The sequence below is a fragment of the Habropoda laboriosa genome, unplaced genomic scaffold (assembly GCF_001263275.1).
Source record: "Habropoda laboriosa isolate 0110345459 unplaced genomic scaffold, ASM126327v1 scaffold243, whole genome shotgun sequence".
Taxonomy (NCBI): domain Eukaryota; kingdom Metazoa; phylum Arthropoda; class Insecta; order Hymenoptera; family Apidae; genus Habropoda; species Habropoda laboriosa.
The window spans coordinates 892585-917149 of NW_017100433.1; the positions used below are offsets into that span (position 1 = coordinate 892585).

General features: G+C 34.9%; 4 protein-coding genes across 4 annotated transcripts; 3 read left to right on the forward strand and 1 right to left on the reverse strand.

The window, feature by feature from the left end:
* The first annotated feature begins 1934 nt into the window (after window positions 1-1934).
* On the forward strand, window positions 1935-4677 carry LOC108575824 (myosin-G heavy chain-like). Its single transcript, XM_017938728.1, has 4 exons — window positions 1935-2051; window positions 2156-3961; window positions 4044-4212; window positions 4283-4677. The coding sequence occupies exons 1-4, from the start codon at window positions 1935-1937 to the stop codon at window positions 4675-4677; spliced, it is 2487 nt and encodes an 828-aa protein (XP_017794217.1).
* A 4157-nt stretch (window positions 4678-8834) lies between these two features.
* Window positions 8835-9885, reverse strand: LOC108575818 (ubiquitin-conjugating enzyme E2 G2). Its single transcript, XM_017938721.1, has 4 exons — window positions 9723-9885; window positions 9518-9599; window positions 9186-9304; window positions 8835-9094 (listed from the first exon to the last, which is right to left on the reverse strand). The coding sequence occupies exons 1-4, from the start codon at window positions 9763-9765 to the stop codon at window positions 8835-8837; spliced, it is 504 nt and encodes a 167-aa protein (XP_017794210.1). The 5' UTR covers window positions 9766-9885.
* A 47-nt stretch (window positions 9886-9932) lies between these two features.
* LOC108575817 (probable methyltransferase BTM2 homolog) lies at window positions 9933-11105 on the forward strand. The gene is made up of 2 exons (XM_017938720.1): window positions 9933-10084; window positions 10173-11105. Exons 1-2 carry the CDS (start codon window positions 9953-9955, stop codon window positions 11103-11105), a joined length of 1065 nt encoding a protein of 354 aa, XP_017794209.1. The 5' UTR covers window positions 9933-9952.
* Window positions 11106-11349: 244 nt separating this feature from the next.
* Window positions 11350-12254, forward strand: LOC108575830 (60S ribosomal protein L28). The gene is made up of 4 exons (XM_017938736.1): window positions 11350-11370; window positions 11612-11708; window positions 11788-12030; window positions 12168-12254. Exons 2-4 carry the CDS (start codon window positions 11622-11624, stop codon window positions 12252-12254), a joined length of 417 nt encoding a protein of 138 aa, XP_017794225.1. The 5' UTR covers window positions 11350-11370; window positions 11612-11621.
* The last annotated feature ends 12311 nt before the right edge of the window (window positions 12255-24565 follow it).

The following is a 24565-nucleotide window of genomic DNA, read 5'->3' on the forward strand; positions in this document are numbered from 1 at the left end:
TCACTACTACAAAATTATAATTTACCAATGTTAATTCAATTAATACTGAATTTTTTTAACCTGCGTTTAATGTCAATCTTCATTTACACTTTGTTTGTGTGGAAAATGTCAGAATCACAACCACCAGTGCTGCCGTACGTGTGACTGTGTAAATGTGTCTTAAATCTACATTGGCTACTCTTCACGCACACCTGCGACATTCTTGGCAATGTTTTACACTTGCGTAATCATTGTTGCAGAAAATGCACATACATAAACAATAAATTAGAATTCATAACTGTCGGTTTAAGAAACGTCTGCCTCGCTCGGCAGCGCCATCAATACCCTCCTTATCTGCATTTAGTGAATTTTCATCTAGGAACTTTTTAAAATGCTTCATGTACAGCAACTTTAAAAGGATTAGCGAAAAGATAGCAGTGAAATGTAAAAACGAAATTGAAAATCGGTAAGAAATGACGAACAACGACAACGAAAGCAACGAGGCTGATCTGCTTTACAGATTTGTCGGAAAAAATATTTCGCGTATTATTAACAGCGCACTACGCCTTAACTTTCGGCGTTACTCGAAACATTACTCGAAATTATTAGCTCGAAGGAATATTCGTTTTAAATACTCATTAATTACGAAGAAACTACGAGTTCTTCGTATTCTCACTTGTTAGCTAGCATAAGTGAATTTTACTTTACGTTGAAAAGTTATAAAATTTTATTCGCGTATGTTGGTCATTTGAAAATGAACGACTAACTAATGCTGTACATAAAATCATTTCGAATTGTGCAACCACATTGGTGGTTGCAGTTCTTCCTTTTGTGAAATGCATCGTCGATCCCGGAAAGTACTCGAATAGAGAACTCTTCCTCGGCATGACAGACGGAATGTGGGAACGGAACTGACATGGAGTAAACTGTAACGTGAAGGACTCGCGTTTGTCTTTTAAATATTGATTTGTCTGTCGAACGGACGTTATGTGACAACGATGAACGTTTTTCTGATACTTTGCTCCGTTGACGAATATTACGTGAATACGATCAAGTTACGAGTAACCTAGCATAAGTACGTAAATCCACTTTTAACTTTCGAAACGTCAAACGTAGTCTACTACTATCTACGACGCAAACATCAACCTTGCCGGGATGTTAAAATGCTCATTGTACGGCATGTATCTTGATCGAGATATTTCGAACATTTCACACAATAGACAGCTAAAAGATGAGTCATACCAAGGGATATCCCAATTCTTGTCCGTACTACTCCAACGTGGGTTTAAATTCCTTTGTAGAGTGATATCAAGACATATTGTTTTTTCATATCATATATCATTTGACAGTATTAAATACTTTTCGTAAGAATATCTTTCTCCCTTGATTCTTTTTATTTCTTGTACATTCTTACGATCTCGCTTTCCGAAAGATACTTCATGCGCTGTAGAACCGGAGGTTAAATACTGAAAATTCGTAAAATTTAAATCGTGTTCCTTGAAAAAAATATTTTTTTCCAATTTTTATTCGAACAATGCAACAATATCGAGAGATTTTGATAAGTAAATACAACGATATTATTTGAATCACAGGGGAATGATTATTATCAGATACTATTGCGTAAATGTAAGTCTAGACTGTTCTGACATCAATTTTCTTCAAATGTACTTTCAGTTTTTTATTCATAATGGACCATATGAAAAGTACAAGCACGTATATAAACATGAAGATCATGAGACATTGGCGTATCGCCCGTAATTGCTATTTTCAGGTAAGGATTTTCATATCATTTAAGAATCATCTTTATTCTTACCTTGTAAATTAGTGTTTTTACAAAATTAAATGGTATTCCTTAAAGATTCAAATTTTATTACAATACAGGGGACAATGTGGAACTTCCAAAAATTTTGGCTATTATAAACCTATTAGCAAACAAATATATTAAAGGTATTGAGATGGACTCTCCACCGTCATGTTCACTAAGCGCTACTGGACCTCTCAGTGATCTTGGTAGCAGTGGAATTGGAGGGTCCATTTCTAGCGATTCAGTTCGTGCGCATCTTGCAATCGAGGTATTATTTATTACAAATGTAATATTAATATGTAGACAAAATTCAAGTCTGTGTTAAAATTATACAACTTTCTTAATTGGATACATAATTCACTTTTTTTTTAGATGCAAGAAAGCGATATAGAAAGTAAATCTTTGTCGCAAGATTCTTTTGATTATTCAGATGGTATGTGTGGTGAAAATTTTAATACATTGAAAAAAGGACCAGGATGGACTGATGCTGATGGAAAACTAGAAGTTGAAGTGGTTGATGTAGCTATTAAACCTCCACCAGAGTTTCAAGATAGCCCTTCTCCTCCTAACTCTGAATCTTCGTCTGCACCGATTCTTAGCTATGCACGATTAATGAGACAAAAAGTTCCGCAATTAATAGATGAATACGCTGAAAATTTAGTACAGACAACAATTGAAGAAGCATTAATAATATCTTGTAGAATATCATGGCCCGAAGGAAGAATAGCGCCCGCGACAAATCATGTACCGGTGGTAACACGTAATGTATACAATCCGAAACGTCTTTGGGCAACAGATTTGTTGACACCTTCGTCGTGCCAGGGGGCTACCACTCTGATTACTCCGTATAATACTTTGAATCGTCCAAATTCACGATGTTCTCTAGCCTCTTCTCGTTTGTCCAGTTCTCATAATTCAATAAATACCTCAGGACTGAGTCATAAAGCGGATGACAGCAGTTTTATCACTTCTGCTATGTCACATGACGTTTTAACGACCAGTGAGATAAGTGATATGTACAATGTGCCCTTCGATTCTGACATTTATACTGTACCAATAGATGTAGTTAGACCTTTGCATGATCTTAGAACACCGCAAAGGCCTAAACGTCATAGACATCATCGAAAAAGAAGAAGAAACGTATCCGCAAGTTCTCAGAGTGAACTAGAAGCCCATATTCAACAGGCAAGGCATTACTGTGGAAAACCTCGGGCTATTACCCATGTTATCAAATCACAGAGACTATTATCCGATGTATGTTGCAATGAAACCGGAAACGGAAAGCGTCATAGTGTTCCAGGTACATCTGGCCGACATACATCTCGAACATCCAATGGTCACATGCATAATATCGGTGAACCAATTCATATGACTTTACATGAAGTGCGTCAATATTTGCAAACACTATACTCAAGCTCCAGTGATTCTAGTGAAAATAAAATTAAACGCGATAATAAAGCCCCGATAAGTCATACACCTGTACACCTTGCAATGCCAAAAGGTATTAGTGTAAATAATAACAATAGGTATAGTAATCCGCATACAGATTCAGCGATGGATACTCCGATTTCAAACAAAAATAGCAATGGACTGATTCACAATAACAATAATAATAATAATAATAATAACAATAACAATAATAATGGTAATCTTAAGAAACATAAAAAAAATTCGTTCGTTAGTATTAAACATAAAAAAGTAAAAGAGGAACCACATAAGGAAAAGGTTGATTCTGAAAGAGAGAAGATTAAGAAGAGTCAGCGGAATTTCTCGTTAAATTTGAAACAAACACTTTGCAATATCTTTAGATTCAGGCGTTTGGGTTCTCCGGACCACTTCGTAGAAAAAAGAAATAGCATTGTACAGGGTGAAATTGTAGAAGAGGAAGAGGGTGTTGATTCTGACCAACATGCTAATAATAATAATACTACCTCAGAGGTAGATTCCTCTGTACAAAAGCTACCTTTTTTTAAGCGTGCATTACCACCGTTGCCGAAAAGCAATGGACATGTAGGATGCGTGGAGCAAGCGGAAGATGCGCTTACAACGATGGTATCAAAATGTGAAAGTCCAACTTCTATACCACCACAAATGCCTCCACCTGCGCCAAAAGTCGAGGATGAACCAGCAGAGGATACCAGTATGGATTTTGCTGCTAGTATTGAGAAAGTAAAAGATGTATGTAATTCAGAATTCAATTTTCAATATTCATATGTATCTGATATGAATATTGTAATAAATGTGTACTCTATTGAAACAGTATGGATGGTATTGGGGCCCAATATCCGGTGAAGCTGCAGAGAAAATACTGTCCAATGAACCAGATGGGTCATTCATTGTAAGAGACAGTAGTGATGATCATTATATTTTCTCCTTATCATTTAGACTTAACAGTTGTGTGCGGCACGTAAGAATAGAGCATGATCAGGGTAAGTTTTGTGTTTCTAATCGTTCTTATTCTTTCAAACAATTCTAATATTTCGCTTGTTACGTTCGCAGGTAATTTCAGCTTTGGAAGTTGCACAAAATTCAAATCCCACACAATTGTCGACTTCATTGAGAATGCAGTAGAACATTCGCGTAGTGGACGATACTTGTTTTTTCTTCATCGGCGGCCAGTGTTAGGTCCAATGCGTGTGCAACTTCTTCATCCAGTGTCAAGATTCAAACAGGTTCAAAGCTTGCAGCATACATGCAGATTTGTTATTTTGAAAATGGTACGCAGGGATCTTATTCCAACTCTACCTCTGCCTCGGCGGCTCATTGATTATCTGAGCACGCCGCATTACTACAGTGAGCAATTAGCTGAACAAGATGACAGAGCCGAATCTCCTGTTAGTTCTTCAACTGGTGAATTAGAGAAGATTTGTTTCACACCACAAGGCCTATCGTGAGGTACAAATATATAATCTTTTGTTCTTCAGTTTTGTGAAATACTTGCCAAATGTTTAGTATTTATGGTTTAACATTTAAGGTTTTATACACTTTTCTTTTATATCGTTACTTTAACACAATATTATGATTAAATATGAAAATAGCTGATTTTTACATACATTGTACATTGGTTTAAATTTTAAACAGAATATTTAACATCTTTTTGAAAAGAAGGGTAATCCGTTCCACGCAGCTCGTATATAGAATTATAAACGCTATAGCTAATTGCATAAAAGTACTAAAAAAAAAAAAAAGAATGCTATAAGGCAAAAAGTAAAATTAATTCCGAGATAATTTTCAATCAGGATTCATGTTCGCGTAATTCCATTAAAAGTGCACAATTAAATTGTGGTATTTGATTCTTGAATTGATGATTTTAAAAAAGCACTTACAGAATAATTTCAACAAATTCTCTGTATCAATTTTAACTTAAGTTCCTCCTCGTTATTTTTAAATAAATTATAGTTCTACATGATGCAATGAATGTATAATATTCATGTATAATGATGCAAAGCAGTGATGGAATAACTCCTTCTGATGTGCCATATACCTTACACTGCTCTTTCTAATCAGGCATTAAAATCACAATACTTTCATTCATTGATTTTTGGTTGATGAATTATGTTTTTGCCAGAGATTATTCAATTATGCATTTTATTATTTGCTGTACAATTCTCAAATAATATGCTTTAATACAAATGAGAAGAATACGAATATAGTTCATTTACATCCTACATTTGACATTCCATTTGATGGAATGGATGATCAATATAGAGTCAATAAATCATTTCTAAATATGATGCACATACAAGCAATTATGAAAAAGGGCTGTAGGCTAATGTTATATTAACGTATAATCTGGCATATATAAAAATCAGTTATTATGTCAGTCAACTGTAGAAAATTTCAATATTTATCAGTTCAACATGCTGTTTTATGTTTAGAAGTAGCTGCCACAGACTGATTAACTTAGACGAAATATTCAACGAACTAATGGAATCATAATGCAGTATAAATATTTTCATTCAAGCATCAATCGTATTTTCCCAAAAATTATTAACATAATCATTTTCAAGGATAATCTTTGGATGGAACACTGTTTCATTTTGCATTGTTTTATAATGTAAATATTTTTATGTATATTGCTTGATTTCATAGAATAATTAAATTGCCAGAAGTTTATGAATGCTTGGCATATTAGATATATACATATTGTGATTTTTTAAGTCTATAAAGAATAATTAATGTATGATGTGCAATTTTTTAAATGTATCACAGTTTTTTCCATTCTTTATAGCCAATTTTAAAATAAGATTTAATAAAAAAAAATTTACCTTGTGGGGTAAAAAAATTCTTTGTTAAAACTGATTAGTGACTGGTGCTATATAAAATTATAAATTATAGAATTCTGATTCCTTAAATTATGCAGTTGAATCAAGGTAATCGAAGTCACTGTTTATTCTTGTGCTCAGATAAACTTAACAAGATTACATCGTGCAATGCACTTAATCGAATTTAGTTATATTATATATTTAATTTTACGTAACTAATGCTTAGTTTTATCTATATAGATGATTTTTACAATTCGGATAATGTTCCGAAAACTTACATTCTCGCGTTATATTTTCTTGGCAATCATTATATAAATTTTAGATTATAACATAATACTAAGGAGGTGCATAATCCCATCTTCAGAAACAGAGACATTACTTTGATAAATTTTGTATTCTGTAATGTTATACAGAGCTCACTATGAAGCATTGATATAAAGATAGATTTTTCAAGGAAGGAGAAAGTTTTTATACAAAATGTGTACTGATTGTTACTAGACAGATTAATTAACAAATTTTTGTTTTATTCTATCTTTAAATTGCTTTTCCTGTGCAGCTTCATGAATCATGGAATAGCAAGGGCCACATATACATATTGCTCAGAATTTTTTGGTTGCACTTTCGTGAACTTTGCAGTACTACACAAACAAATTTTATACTCAATATTCACGTGGTAGATTTTGCAATACAATTACTATTACCAGATTGTCTGAAAAGACTATGTTTAAGGATAAATCTAAACATATGTGAAGCATGTGCGTATAATTAACGGTTAAAGGCACCATGATACCTCAGCCACAGAGGGGGGAGGTATATAGAGCAGAATTAGTACCATTTTATAAGAAATGTATTTTAATTAATATAAGTTGCACATATGTATTCTTGTGAAGAAATTAGCATTATTGAAAAGTATCAATGCTTTATTTAATTATGTTCTACTACTACTACTAACATCAATATTAAGAAAGAAATACAAAAATTCTATGCCAAGTGTTATTGAGTAATAAATATATTTAAAAAATGTTTCTTTCATGTGATTATGTGCAAGTAAGTCTGTCATTGAATAACAGTTTTGTATTTTTATAATGCCTTCTAAAAGAGAGCATGTAGAAAGTATTGAATTTTATTCTACACTTTTGATACTAAAATGTGATATTATTGTTAATGTTAAAGTTTGTAATTAATTGTACATTTAAAGAGATACCAGTGTTGTTTAGGGGTATTAAAATTGTTGAAAGTAAGTACTCTTTTAAACAGGATATCTCTAAATCTGATTATGAAAATATATAGTTCAATTTAATATTTAATTAGAAAACTATAATAATTAATACTTTACAAGAGATGCACTTGGCATAGAGTAGTAATTTATTTCTTACATGCCAAAGTTTATAATTGTATTCAAAGTACAACATTGCTTTATCAATTCAAAAATTTCAAAGTAAAAGTAATTGCATATATTTTGGCTCTTAATTCACTTTCAATATACAATACGGTTTATTAAATTGTATAAAAATAAGGAAATCCATGGAAGAAAAATACTATAATACAAAAAGGAATTTTTAAAATTAGTATCAGGAATACATTTGTGAAATGCAACATTGTACTTTGACTATAATATATTGATACATCATTTTTTATTATTGTTTATTACACATAATTGACAAGTGCTAGTCATAAACATTGCGTTTTAAGTTGGAGTTCAGTATTGTTTACTAATAAATATCGATTTACTTCTGAATACTTGCATTTATTTTTTGTGTCTTTTTCAAAGATATAATCCAAACATAATTTTAATAGAAGAATGTTCTAAAAATATAAAAGCTCTTTGTTGTTATTAACAGTTTAATAAGAGTTAACAGTTAATCTTCAACTATAATTCTATATTCTTTAATTTACTTACTCTAGTCTAATATAATTTATCACCAAGTTCGATGGTTATTAGAGTGAGGGATGCATGATAATCAGAAACTTATTATAAATCTTTTAATTTTGTAAATATTTAAGGTAATACAAAATATGCTTTCAAATATGCACAACAACAGGAGTGTGGATGATTCTTTGAAATTTTAAGATAAGTGTACAACACTATAAAGAAAATGAAACATGAGTGAAAGGTACCTTTGTTTACTTTTATGATAAACCAATTATTTTAAGTCAAAATTCAAGAAAATATGCGATTTTTATAAACCGTTTCTACATATAAGTTCGTATAATTTCTAACAATAACAGTGATTTTACTATAAATTTCAAATATACTCCAAAAGTATTTGTAATATATTCATCTAAAATGTTACTCTAGTTTCATTTTTGCATTTCTTATAAGCAATGTGACTCTTTCCAAACAACAAATATTTTTAAACGTTATAATAAAATGATTTAGCAAAGAATGGTTTATTAATGAATACTTAGTACTATTTTCGTAATTGTAATTCAAATAATTTGCACAATTCAAATTTTTCATACCTATGAGCACAAGAAATTTTTTTCCTTAGTTTATTACAGTCAAGGGTACTCTAAGTGTAAACAAATGCGTATGTATTTGATTACCATGTTTGTACTGCAATGTTGAAAATAAAATGCATTTTTTGAGACTAATATACTTAGTAATCATTTTCTTTTAATTCAGTATTTCTATTGCTAATATACATAACTGTGAAATGTGTATTTGCAAGCAAATAACATTACATTTAAATAAAATTGAATTACTTTAAACACAATATATATTTTACACTGAATTGTATGACATTTTAATTACAATTTTTTTTTTTAATTAAATATTAAACATTTTAAGGTGGAATACCAAGAGTTTTCCTAACTAGTTTTTGAGCGATTCTTTCAAATTCTAAGCGATCTTCTCTCCACATCTTAGCAGCATCAACATTTGCTCCACTTTCATCATTTGGCTCTGCTAACATACTTACCACACTTAACAATATTTTTTCTACACTTTGAACTGGACTCCATCTTTCTGCACTACTTTCATAGCCCATGGGGTCATCACCAGGTGCATGTAATATACTTATACATACTCTTCCATCTGTATAAACTGAATAAGAAGTAAATTTTTATAGATTTTTAAAAACCAATGAGGAATTAAGATAGCAAGATTTCAAGCTTCTCATTAAAAAATATCTTACTATTCGGATGAAACATCTCACAAGTGAATTGCATCTTTGGTGGACTTAATGGGTAATCTGGGGGAAATATCAGCTTTGCTGGAAATACACCACCTTCAAAACATGTTCCTTCTGGTCCACTGTAAACAAATATAAAAATCCAAATTCTAAGAAATTTTGTATTAAACATATGTTACATGCTGTAAGACTTTAACCTGTAATCATGCAACTTTCAATAAAAAATAGGCATATAAAATGGGTACCCTAATATACATATAATGCACGAACAAGAAGCAAATTTGGTAAGGTCAACATAAAATGGAGAATATAACATTTGCGTTTTAAGTACGTACGTGATTAAAGCTTCCCATTCGAAAAAATTCTCCTCATTTATTGGGCCAGCGATAATGCCTTCGGGTGGATTTAAGGTTAACTCTGCAAGTTACGCAGTACTTATTACATTATCGTTTGAAATCGAACAGAAAGAAAAGTAAAGAAGAAATTGGAATATAAAGCTTCTAGTGAAATGCGAAGTGCAAAACTAAATGTAATTCTCACGTTTGTACTCTGCCATTAATCGTCTTAGCGCAGAACCCGCCATTGTTTTGGTTGTGGGGGTTAACGACGGCAATTTATTGAAACGTCAAAAGTTGTACATTAGGTTAAAGTGACGAAACCAGTCATTGACATATTTATATATACTTTTCTTAACGAAATTAAAGGAATAGCTTGTTTCTGCTAACTTTTACACTGTATTTAACCCGAGTAATGTCAATTCAAAGTTTCAAATGGCGACGGAGGAGCATAAATATTTAGCAGATATTATAAAAAATACACATGCCACGTTGCGAGAAGAGGCACAAAATTATGGACCTGAGATTGCGTGGAAACAACATATAAGTCGCAAAGATATTTTGCAGGTTCGAATATTTTTCGAATGTTAAAATAATGGAAAGGTATTGTTATTTCCTAAATATTTAAAAATAATTTTATCAATCTCTGTTTTAGAAATATGCCTCCTCTATGCATAAATTGGCAACAACATGTTGGATGGAAAACAATTTGAATATAAAAAATTCAACATACTCTAGAATAGAATGGATTAAATTTCATTGTGAAGATTATTTTTTTAATGGTGGAAGACAAAAATATGACATGAGGGAAAAGGATATTAAACTGAAAATAGACACAAATTTTGTAGAAACTCAAGTTGTTACACATTGTAATTTAAATACTGAACATAAGAAAGATCACATATCAAATCATTGTCATAACAGCCTTGAAAAACTAACTAAAAAGATATCATTATTAGATGTAGGAAGTTGCTATAATCCATTTGGGGCCTCAGATATGTTTGAAGTAACTCCAATAGATTTATATGGTATACCAGATAAAGTTTTATGTTGTGATTTTTTAAATGTTCAAATTGGAGAAGAAAAAGTGCTTTCCAATGATAGCCAAGAAGTTTTGCAATTGCCTGAAAACTCTTTTAATGCAGTTGTATTTTCTTTATTTTTGGAATATTTACCCTGTCCAAAACAAAGATACAGTTGCTGCAAAAAAGCCTATGATTTGTTGCAAACTGGTGGAATACTTTTTATCATAAGTCCTGACTCCAAGCATGTTAGTGCAAATGCTAAAATCATGAAGTCATGGAGATATGTACTAAGTAAATTAGGATTTATGAGAATAAAATATGAAAAGCTACGACATATGCATTGTTTAGTGTTCAGAAAATGCGTATTCAAACATGTTGCATCAAGATGGGCGGATTTGCAGGAACTGCCCCAAGATGATGTTTTGTATATAGATAGTACTTCGATTTATATTCCACAAGATTTTCGAAGTATGTCTAGTGAGAATGAACAACGCGAAAAAGAAGAATACGATTTGAACGAACTAATGTCTATGTTTAACGAACTACCTTTTGAACAATTGTGACGATCAAAGAGAAATTATTCGTTGTAAAATATAGATTTTTTAAAAAGTTGAAAAAAATGTTGCATTCAACAACAGATATGAATTTTCTTTAACCTACTTTTCGTTATTATAATTTTGGCGGAAAAAACATTTCAAGAAGCCATTTTCTTATTATGCGACACGTAGGGACATTTATCAATTTCATATTAATTCCTAGAATCGTCATCCCTTTTTCACGCCATCTTGAGTATTCCTTTCTTATTTCTTTCCGTTGGTCGTGCACGTGGTGAGTCTATTTTTGCTGCTTACAACATTTATATATTATAGTTTTTACTAATTGTAACTTTCAATAAGATGAATTAATAAATTATTAAGTTAAGAATAATTAAAGAAAGTGATAATATGGGCAGGAAGTGTTTTATCTTCATTAATAACTGTATAGGTTAACATGCATCTGCCAAATTTCATCTGCGTAAATGATATAATTTAATACACGTTTTAAACATCTTCCTGTGCAATTCTTTCAGACCATTCAACATGTCGTCCCATTTAAATTGGATGATTATTCGTAATAACAATGCGTTTCTCTTAAAGAAACGCAACATTAACAAGCCTTTTTCTACGGTTTGTATTACGTTTTACTTATTCATCGTTAATCATTTTCGCAGTGATTTATATATTAACTTGTAATATAAAATTTCAGGAACCTAACAATTTAACCAATTTAAGTAGTTACCGTTACTCGGGTTTGATTCAGAAGAAAAGTGTTGGTGTTGTTGATACCCCTGATAAAAAAGGATTTACAGTAGTGTATAAAAAAACTAAATCAGCAAAGAAACCTGCAAAGACTACAGTTAGATGTACATTAAAGTCTGGAGCTCGCCGTTCTTTATACAAATTAAAGAGATTGCTTACAAAGAACAGATATCGTGTAGATTTGACAAAGGTAACTAGATCTAGGAAAAGTACCATGTGGAGCTCAGGAGTTTGCCACCGAGACACAGGGACAAACTCCTGAGCTCTACACATTATGTTTAAAGTATATTTTTTAACATTTTTCAATATAAAACCCATTACTTTTAGGTTGCATTACGTCGCGCCAGCGCCGTATTGCGTTCCCAAAAGCCTTTACCTGCTAAGAAGACCCGCACAACCAAAAAGGCTGATTAATTTGTATACATTAATAAATATATGTTTTAATGTAAATTTACAAGTATGGTATATACTGCAAAGAAGATTTGTTAGTAATTAATTAGTACATTTTACTTGAAGTTATCTACAGTTATTATTTTTATAAAAAAGGGAAAATATGTATTCAAATTTTAATTGTAACATTTCTTCTTTGCAGTCATGACCAGTCTATTTATTTTAACAATTGTATTGAAAAAGATTGTGTGGATAAATATATTCATGCAGAAGGTGAGTTATTCAATATATATATGATTCATTTAATGATGTACTTAAATAATTTTATTTTTATCATTTTCAGGGTTAGCAAATGCATATTAGGAAGTCATTTTTAAGCAAGTGAGTTAGTTACATTAATTTTGTTATATTGATGATTTAGATAGATTTAGCATATGATGATACTTTTAACCACCAAGATCTCTGATTGCCATGATTAAATTTTGTATTTGCTATCTGAAATATAGTACATTATGATTATTATTTTGATGTAAGCATAAATAATAATTTTATTAATAACAATAATATTTACAGGTTCAAATGAAGGACAGGGTTATTTCATTGCACTTTGCAAAATGTAAGTACAGTTTGTAAATATAGGCTTAATTAGCTTTTTCTAACTCATGATGAAAATATTAACCACCAAGATCTATGAATGCCGTGATTAGTCAGAGTATTTGCTAACTGAAACCAGTAAATAAAAATATTTTCTTAAAGAAAGTAAAGTGTAATTGTTAATAAAGAAACATTATTTCAGATTCAAGGAACAATATCTATGGAAGGATATTCTAAGGAAGAGTGAGTATCAAGTACTACTACTTAGCCTGTGTATTATCAATATGTTCATGATGAAATAGTAAATCACCGAGATCTATGAATGCCATGATTAGTCAAAGTATTTGCTAACTGAAACCAGTAAATAAAAATATTTTCTTAAAGAAAGTAAAGTGTAATTACTAATAAAGAAATATTATTTCAGATTCAAGGAATAATGGAAGGATATTCTAAGAAAGAGTGAGTATAAAGTACTAATATTTAGCTTGTATATTATTAATATGTTCATGATGAAAATATTAACCATCAAGATCTATGAATGCCATGATTAATCAAAGTATTTGCTAGTCTGATTAATTCATAAAAAAATAATTGTCTAAAAAATAAAAAAAACATTTAATAATATTTCTTTCTTTATGTATTTCTAGATGTCTTTGAATACGAAAACGAAGTGAATGCTTGATAAAAAAAAAAAAGGTAATTAGTCTCATAAAAAAAAATGAATCTGTTCTCTCTTTTACTATGTTTCACTCACCAAGAGATCGACGAATGCCATGAATTTAAATTTGCTACTTCTGAGAGTATCATATTTTACTTCATTATTATGTTTGTGCAAGAACAGTGGTAAAAACATTTTTGTTTGTACAGGGTAATGACTTTTCAAGGATGGATTCTTTAGGACTGGAATTGGAATGCTCTGAATAAAAACAAAATAATTATATGTACATTGTATACACTTTTTAATAAAAATATTTATGACAATACATGGGGTACATTATTTTCCTAAAATTGTTCATATGTAATACTTTCAATATTTTGTAATAAAATAAAATCAGAATGCCGTATTTTTTTACTTATTTCATTCTTAAGTGCACCGTGTCTTTAAATTCTCCGACGCATATTTATACAGTAGTTTACTTGAGTTTTGCGAAAACGCGATTGCATAAGAATGTGTGCTAATGTGAATTTACACAAGTAATGAGAAGTTCTCAGTACTGAACACGATTTTCTGGCATCTGTGTCGCAAGTTCTATGGCCCAAAGGTATCCTTTACTCATAGAGAGACAGCTCACCTTACACGCAGCATTAGCTTTGTTGTAAACACGATGTCGTGTTCAGAGTGGTACAGTATCCAATCCTCTATGAAATTGCACACTTAGAGATTTCGGTATATTCCCCCGGCTAGAGATACGATACGACGAGCATCAACGAGATTATAGCAGTCCTACATTAGGTTAACAGCCCTTTTGCAGTTTCGGCCGAGTACTCATTTCGTCATCGTAGCTTGACGATTACGCCCGAAAAAATATTGCGGTTTCGCGAGTAGCAGTTTTTATGAACACACTGGTAAATACGTATGCGCACGAGATGAATTTACCTTCTAGAAGAATTTGAAAGGAGGGAGAAAAGCAAGAAAATGAATTATTAAGTTAATCATTCTTCATTTTTTTCTCTGACATTTGCAAAATTATATAAAAACGTAAAATAAATTAAACGCATGAAAAATGTAAAACCTAGAAATAACGAAAGATATCAAAGGAAGTAATGTTCGTTGTGAAATAAAGTTTAATACTTGGAGATTCGGAGAACATCTAATTTCTTCGAATTGTAAGTAAAATCGCAGTTCGTTTAGCTGCGCGATTCTTAATTCAACTTGTACTTAATTTTTAATGAAATACTTTCGCCTTTTTTACGAGCAGCTGTGCTACTGAAGCGATGTTTCGCTAATACGAATTAACGAACTTCAATGCTACAATTTGATATTACCGACGATGGTTATGACGTACGTATACGCTAACAAGACAATTTTATATCGGTCCATACATTTTCATTCGCTGCATCAATGTTTTATTTCATTCAAGAGGATTACGACCATTTTAGCTTTATCGATTGTGCGTTTATCAGAATCCGTTTATATTCGCAAATCGAAATTATTTTTTAATTGTTAGAATTTCTCTGAAAATACTCTATACGTAAAATCCGTGGCTTTTTAGCATTGCAACAGTCTTTTAGTGTAATTTACATTAGTAAGAGAATCAGGTTAAATATAATGCACAGATTGTTAGTTTTCTTTTGATATTCAATTATACTTATTTCTTGCAAGCATTTATAGCGTATAAAGAAAAGAAGAAACGACGAGTTGATTGAATTTCTACCTTGAATTTCTTGTTCAGTTAGGTAACTACTTTACCTACAAAGTTACTCTGGTTGTCACAGTTTCATTATATTTGAATGAAAATTTCCAGAGAAACAATTTAGCTGGCAATAACATTAAGATTGTTGAAATTTAATTTTCACCACGATTCGTTGGAATTTCTTCTTCTTTAAAACAATCCTCCTACTAAAATGTTCCTACTAAAAAGGAAAAGTTAAATTTTTTAAATGAAATTTTTCTAGGTTAGTACAAGTAAATTCTCAGACGCAATTAACGACTCGAATTCTTTTTCTTTCCCACTTTCAATAATCAAAGGTAATTCAAGATTAGCAAGGTGATCTTTCCTTTGAAATATCCTCGGAACTTGTTTCGTTCTTTTAAAACTGACAAAGATTCTTCTTTGTCTCTATATTCGCAAAATGTAAAGTACGGTTTTATCGAAAACATAAGAATTCGGAAGTTTCTAGAAGGGGACACTGAAATCCCCCTCCACCCTGTCAGGGTTCGTATAATTTTCACAAAAGGCTGGAATATTTCCACGAAGAATTTCAATTCCGTCAACCCGTGGTGGCCTGTGCATGTTTAATACTTATTCAATATCAGCTTAATATTACATCGTGGTATTAGCATTTTATTAATGTTGGTCACGAACGAAAGTCGAGCCCCTTTGTTCGAGATTTCTTGAAAAAAATAGTTTCCACAGTTTGTACGCATTAGCGTTCATGTTTTATTAAAGAAATCCTCTCCTACATTTTCGTCGTTAATCGAATTCGTTTACAGACTAATAGCTAAACGCATAGGCAATCCTTGAAGGAAATTAATGCCTGTCACATGGAGTACATACCAAGAGCGTCACGATCGAACGTTAACTGAGAGGTTATGATCTAAGGCTCTCGATCAACCTTGTAAACAAGCTATCGACAATGTCTCGTTGCATAATCGAGATGAATCCGAGATACATACTTGGAACAATCGTTCGTGGTAATAAACTGTTGATCAATCAAAGTAAGTGTATACATACTTTGCACGCGTAAAGTGTGCCTAAAAGTGATTTCTATTATCTTTCAATCCCGTAATAGGGCAGATTTAGCTGGAGGCTCGAGAAAGTTCGAACGAGAGATCGTATCACGTCTTTTCCTTTTTTCTTTCTCGCTCCCCTAAAGATGAGACACCACTTTTCATAATACGAGGAAGGAACTCCATCGTTTTTCCGACGAGGAGAGAGAGCGCGCGCGAGCGTGCCTCGATCGATTTTCTTAACCGTCTTTTCTCCCGTGCCTTGAAGCTGCTCTCGGCCGCAAAAGAAAGAAAATAAGGCTGCAATGACAGAAGGTTTCACGGTGGGGCAGACACTGCTGCCTGCCTGCCTGCCACGAGCACTTCCAACCTTCTACCCTATAGCAAAGCAAGTAACCGGATCGTGAGAGCGACTGAGACGGATATACAGCGCGCTCACGCGTCAGACAGAGACGAAAGAGGAAGACGGGGGGAAGGAAGGTGTGTATGAGAAAGAAGAGTGAGTGGGAGTGGGAGAGAGAACTCGACGAAATGACGAAAAGAAGGAAAGAGGGAGGAGGGGAGAACGATAGAGAGAGACATAGAGGAGATAAAGAAAGTGTGAAGGAAAGGTGAAATGAAAGGAACGAAAGAAAGAAGAGTACAAACGATGATGTAAGTAGTCGGTGAGACGACAGAAAGAGGGGCGGGGAGGGGGAAAGGGGGCAAGAGTCAGAGGAAGGAAGGAAGAATGAAAAAAGGAAGGAAAAGAAGGAGAGGTTAGGCGGTCCTCTCTCGCGGAGACGAGGAAAAAGGGAAGGATTCATGAATAATGCAGGAGTGAAAGCCGGCTGAAACAATTGCTGGGCGTCGCCATACTCCTGAAATTACATCATCAGATTTTCCGCGAAATTAAAACATTATATATTCCACGCTCAGGTCTCCTTGCTACGGCCACTCGTCTTCTTCCCTTGGACATTATGCTTCTAGAGTCCCTACCTAACAGCGAGCGGGACAAAAATCGCCGATTATACGTTCACGCGATGAGACTGCAGTATTACCCACCCGAACCGTCTTGAATTTCTTCTAAAAAGGGTTAACGTTCCCCGGCTACAATTCCGTTCAACACGTCAATTAGAATGTTCCTTGTTGCTGAGCTGAAAGAAGTTAATTCGAGCGAAGCTTTTCTCCACTTCTCGATTAACGTTCGCCAAGTTACCTCTCGTCGGTATCGATCTTCCTCTTTCGTGCAGATATTATTTAACTAGGATATCTCATTTTATAGATTGTTATCTTTGCACATTTTCACGACTAACGACGCATTTTTGTATGGATACATTTAGACGGAATAAAATTGTCTCGTAGTTTATCATCTTTGCACATTTTCACGTCTAACGACGCATTTCTATCGATACACTTGGAAGAAATAAAATTGCACTGTAGGTAAAACAGGTGAGGCGGCATCGAGCACAGTTTTAAAAAGCGAACAAAGGGTAAAAACGGAAGTTCGAATTGACTCTCGGCGAATTTAAAATACTCAAAGGGGAGATTATGAAGTTTTTCGCGGTGAATTGTAAACAAAAGTTCTACCTGTGAGTTTTCCAGGCTCCGGTAAAACGCGACGCCTCGCGAAGCGCGTCGTAGCGAAAAAATTCCAAGTAAGTTAAAGATAAGAATTCTACTTTAACTATATAACATTGTCTCGGATATTCGCACTCGGCGGTATCCCGCGACTTCCCAAACTTTCCGCAAATATTAAGCAATTCACAGTCGGGTAGGAAGAAGTCAGCATCTTCGTTAGCCCATTAGAAAGTTTCTTTCTTTCTTTCTTTTTTTTATCCATCTGGCTGCTTCTCTTGGATACTCGTTTTTTCAATTTTCTACAGCTCTTAAACGCGCGTGGCAATTGACGGTATTTGCTTACCGTGAAAACATCGGATTGGACTTTAAACGTTTGAAACTTGTAGCCTTGAACTTCGATTTACAGACGGTTGGTTTCACTACGTAGTCGATATCGTAGGTCCTCGAACGAGGGCGAGAAATTTACGATTTTGAAGCGTCGAACACGGGAATTCTATTTGGCGTCGAGATCCCGGATAGATAGTGAGGGGGAAAAAAACTCACGCGAAATCCCTATAAATCCCAGCGATTCGCGTTTTGTGGCGCGTATCTTTCTCTCACGAATCCCAGAGATCTTTCCACGAGCCGCGAGATGACTCGTATTTCGGTCAGAATCGCGACCAAATTCTGCAAATTCCTCCTTAATCCAACGACGTTTACGCATAAAATAAAAAACACTAGATTCCTCAGACGTTCTTTCGTCGCGTGACGTTATTCCACCAAAAAAAAAGGGGAAAAAATTTCACGGATATTTCACATCGTTTTACCTAACAACTCGTAATCAATCACGTGTTTACTCTTCGTCATCGTCCGCCATTTATTAACATCTTTCGTAACCAAGAAATGGCTTCTCTCAAATATTGACCGGTATCTCCTCTCCCAGACGTTAATAACGTTCAGAAATAGAAAAAAAAAAAAAGAAACGAAAAAGAACGCGACATTTATCCGTTCGCAATCTTACCAAGATCCTAAACATTCACCGGGCAGCAAGCGATCACCGATTTACAGACCGGCCGCAGAGAATTATAATCCGCAATTTGATAGAAGCAGAACACCACGTTCATACGGCAAATACTGATCGATTGTTTATATAATTAATGGTGCACTTGACTAATCCCTTTAATCGTACCATTACGATTATTGACGCTGTGTATCGGTTGGAAACTGGCGCTTCGAAACGCCCAACCCGCCCCCTCGCCCATCGCCGGGGCCATATTACAATAATAATTTCCCAAGCCTATTTTACAATAGAGCAAACGCTAGTTTTGTGTAATTAGAGGCGATGTATTCGTTGACGAATTAGATTCGAACAAACCGGATTATCTTGTGCTACGTTCGATCGCCGCCTTTGATCACCGTGTTTATGATAATTTCCCATCGATTCACCGTAACGCTCGAAATACGAGACGATTATACCCGAGGAAAATTCGACGTTTCTCTGAAACGGCGCCGATGTTTCCCCCGTTTCAATTCTATCTACGATCTACACATTTTCCACGTCGTTTAACATCGTACCTTTGACACAGTTTCTTGCAATGTTAAGGTTACGGTGTACGATCCATGTAGGTCCATGAATACGACATAATTATTCGGTTAAATCCTGTACAAATATTGGTACGCAGGATGGAAAGCAAAGCGGGATGTGTGTACCGATGGAAGAGACACTGGACCTACACGAGGTGTCCCATATCGCGAAATGGAATCTATGAAAATATTGATCGAGATTGATAAAATATTGACACTGCATTAGGGAGCACGTCTAGCATGTGTGTGTGTGTGTGTGTATGCGCGCGTACACGAGAAAAAGGCGCATCTAAATCCATTAGGGGCGCATTCTAAACGGCGATATCGAGTGACGTTAACATTCTGTCGCGAGAAAAGAGAAAAATTCACACACACACCGTGTTGACAAAACCATCACTTACGCTGATCTTCATAAACATAAATCCATTTCTACACGATCGTAAATTCATTTTTTATTCCAACTTTTTTCCCCCTCGAAAGTCAAAGTCTATTACATCGGTGACTTCATTGACGTTGTTCGAATGGTTCTCTCCCGTCGTTCCAAGAACAACGATTGATTTGCAAATCGCGCATTATTAAATCGGACGTTAAGAGGGAACTGGAGGAGTTTTCCGCACGATGCCGCCTGTGATCTCGACATTGAGCGCGTGCGTCCACGCGCGCACACTCGCGCAATTATGTCTGTGTATTTAACATGACCGACGAGACACACACACACACAGACACGGTTCACCGAATCTCTGTTCCACTCTATGACCCTTGCCCGGTACCTCAATGGTGTTGATTGCTTATCTGAATATGCATAATCGCGGCGATAATGACAGCGCTCGGCCAAACTTCGGATGCGTCGCGCATATGTAACTAGAGAGCAATTCCCTTATGCCGTATCCACTGGATCTGATCGTGAACAATGAAATAGTTCCGGTCCCGCTACCGGCTGTTACGGGCCGTTTAATCGTTTCGAATAAGGTAGCCTAGGCTCGGTGTCGTTCGGTTTCGTCCTGATTCGCGATCTCGCCCACGCTCTCTATCGACGTAATTCCAACCATGTCGAATATTGCAGGCACACTTTATTTCTCAGTTTTTTTTTAGATCATAAACGTTCGTGGAGGAGGGTTTTGTAGACATTGGAGAACTGAATCGAAGGATAAGTTTGTATGGGATTCTGGAGTTCGTAAAATTACAAGTTCCAAAGTTTTCAGATTCTCTGAGAATTATACCGACAAAATGCTCCATTTGGAAAAACTAACCGGGAGTTAACTCATATATACTTTAACCCTAAAGATATCTCTGAACGATATCTTTTTTTACCTTTGGTCAATGCTGATTATTTTTGGTCGATGCTGATGGGAAAGAAACATGAGAGAGCGAGAGGAATATCCCGAATGAGGTTGTCTTCGAGATTGGTTTCCTGAAATTTTTATCAACCGTGCAATCTCTTTTTTTTTTAATTTGCTTTAACGGTACAGCCATCGAAACACAGAAAGAAATTTTAGATTTTAATGAAATTCGAGATTACATCTGTAGAAACCGAAGAAAAATTTCAGGGACCAGAGGCCGAGAATCGAACCTGCGACCTCCGAGTTGGCAATCTGGGACGTTACGCGCATAGCCAAAACACGCTTTTGATATTTTCGCTGTTATTTCTCCTTTTGCGGAGTACGGACGCTCCGATCTCGCACCTCTATATGTACATTTGAATTTGAATAGGGGAAAAGTTATGTTCGTTAAATTTAATAGATTCTAATATTCCTGGATAATTGGAATTGAAGCACACACGACTGAATGATCGGTGGGCGTGACAAAGAGTGAATGAGGCAAAGAGCAGGTGCAGACATGTGTAGGGTCAACACTGAATGAGAACCCAGAAAGGGGTAGGGATGGAAACAGCACGTCATATTTTAATGGAATCCTCACGTCATGGAATTCATTATGTTCCCCGGTTCTATTAGCTTACCAAATTTTTCCGTGTATTTTTACGAATTAAAACTTTCAATGTTGTGCACGACGTTCACCGCGGCAAAAAATAGAGCTGTCCTACTTGAAGATTTCAAGTATAAATTATACGTTACGGGAGTTGCAAGTTTCGAGTGGAATTCTTACTTAACTCTCGCGAGGAAATCTACGACGCCGAAGATTCCCTATTTCGAGCACCAATTTCGCTCCATGATTTTACGGCCAACGAATCTATAAGATCCTCGTTATGTATAGTGTGAAATGTAACATCGTGCGCGCTCCGGGGAAAGAATATCCCCGTGGTTACAAGCGCGAGGGATCTCCGGTTCTGGACTTTAAGTAGAATTCTTATCTATTATATAAGTTGTCCGCCGGTGATTTAATACAATAGCTTCCGGGGACACAGAGCATGAAACTCGAAATTTGTGAAACGTAAATTTCCCACCAAACTGAACTTCGTTTCCTACACTACCACTTTGCGTTCCTAAGCTAAAATTCAACGAAAATCTTCAACGTATACGTCCCTGATAAAAAGAGTCAACTTTCAGCTTCGACGCGATAAGTTCGCCGCGAAGGAATTAAAAGTTCCTCCGTGTAATTTCGTTGAAATCTCGCGGGGCAGTTGCGCGACATGGCGTCGAATGTCTCGGCTGCCGGGGGCACAAGTCGCCGTTCCACGCGCGACCATAAATTCTGGAAAATAGTTGGCGTACCATCGTCGTGTAAATAACATTACACGGCACAAAAAGCAAGCGTTGTTTAAATGCTCGAATTACCTCTTCTTCCATTACGAGATTTGTTTCTCGCCCTGCCACGATGATTAAACAGCATTTAAGCAAACAGATTCTTTTTCCTAACGAGCGATTCTCTTATTCGAATTTAAATGTGAAATTGGAAAATTTGAATTTCAAACTTTTAAACAATTACAAATAATATTCCAATTCTCCAAGGACCGTTATCGTTTCAAATTGAATTCGACCGCGTTTCGGCGGGAAGATGTTCGAATTCAAGCGTCCGCGGCAGAAACTTCCGCAACAGCGATTAATAATGATTAGCATAGATTAGTAGAGGACAATTGGCAGCGTCAATTACCCGATTTCGCATTCGTTGATAATGTCCATTACCCGTAAATTATTTGCACGCGAATCACGTAATTAAAGGGCAATCGCGTAATTGCAGACGTGGATGAATCGGGGGAGGGGAGGACAATGGGGAACCGATCGACCGAGAAAAATCTTTGCATTTACAAGGAGATCAACGACGAATCGGATTCCTGTTAGAACAAGCCCGATAGTAGATGTGGTTGGTGGTACATTCGGACAGGCATCCTTGTGAGCGAAGTTATAATAAATTCAAAGCGAACGAGGACACGACTCCGAGTACCGTCGCGATTTTGCATGGAATATTCCACGTACAAATTCAAAGCGGCGCATTCAACCGGCTTTAAAATAACGTAAATGCGTGTATAAAGCGAAATGTAAAAACAATCGTCCTAGAGATGGCTCGTTCTTTCAATGTTATCCGTCATTCCACGATCATCTGACACGTTCTTTTTTTTTTTCAAGTATCCCGTGTCTATTCAACGTTTCTTCGCTGCTTCGAGGGGCACTGACTTTTTTATGCCGGCGATTTTCTGACCTTTGGACGTATGACGTTCCGTTTTTACGGATTTGCGAGGTTTATCTTGTCGAAATTGCTGGCCTTCTGCTTTCAAACGCATCGCAGAGTAAATAATATTTTTCGATACTTTAAGAAGTTGTAAATTAAACGAATTGGTTATAGATAAATGTACGATTAACAAACGATGAAAATAATTAAGATAATTTTCGAAGAGATCGAGCACTGTTTGTTCGAAGATAATGAATTAGTTTCAGATGTTATTAAAATGAACGTCAGAATACATTAGCGATATCTCTACTGTTTTTAACTAAACAGCTTATTAATTGTATGCTCTAATGTAATTACACGGTATATATTACCTTGTTATTTTAAACACACGCTCAAGTATTGATCTGAACCGTAGAGCTACAAAGCAGAATGAATTTGCTACAACTAATTAATTTAATTAGGTCGCTGGAATGTTAGAAAACCTATCCTGCTAATGGCACTCGCCGCCCTTTGTAATAGTATCCCACATTATAACGATCTTCCCGAATTAATTGCTTCGAGATCAAACATTTTCATCTAAACGAGATCACAAATTCCTTGCATATTTCTGTAATTCAAATTATTCTATGTGTACAGCTCGAACTTTGATCCTATAACTTACGTGTCTAGTCTCGTCGTCATACAGCGCTAAAACGAACGAATTGCATTGACAAATAACGTTCGGTGTTCTGAGAAACAACGATAGATCATCGGACAGATTCGCCGTACACGGATCGGTACACGTAACCTAACCTAACCTCGCTGTTGCGACATCCAGAGGGTTTTCATCGCGTTAGAAAATGCGACAGCTTCAATTTTCTCTATTCCTCCGGACGAGTTAACGAAGTACGAAACGCCCCTCTTACCTCCACGTCGGTTAAATATTTTCGCCATTCCTCGCTCTAAAGTCTGCTAACGAGCTTAACCGAGAACAGCCGATTCGGGGAATATTATGACAGAATGCAAATTTTCATTTTCTTCGCGTTATGTTCCCCGCACGATTCTTTGAAATGTCCTCTGAACTTCTACACGTCTGTTTTTTTTATGCCATATAATCAATGCGGAACGTTTAATATTCTCTTAATATTATTCAATTGTTATGTTGATTCCGTATGATTAAATTTGAAATTTTTATTATTTTCCTTTCGGTACACAAAGGAACATCGTTAAATTATACCAAAAATAAATAAAGCCGCTCTAAGGCATGGTAAAACAGAGTTGTCCCGTATATGCATCTTTTGCATTTGACGTAGGCTCTAGATATTAATTTCGTTATCGGGGATATAACGTTGGAATTACTTTATAGTCGACCGTACAATTATTTCGCTTTATTAATTGTCACGTTCAGCACACGAATCTCGTTTATACCAGAAGAGTTAATACCTTCGTAAGAAACTATCACGTATAATTATATGAACATACACAGGAAGTTCCGGTAAAACTATGTGTTCCCTGTAGTAACATTGTTATCGAAATTTCAAACATGCGCAAGAGTTTGCTCTACCCGTTGCAATATTTTCTAACAAATTTACGCTGTGAACCATTAATCCAACATATTTCAAGAAAAATAAATTTATATAGCAGGTTATTTACTTTTTTATTCTATCGTTAAATATTTGGGGAG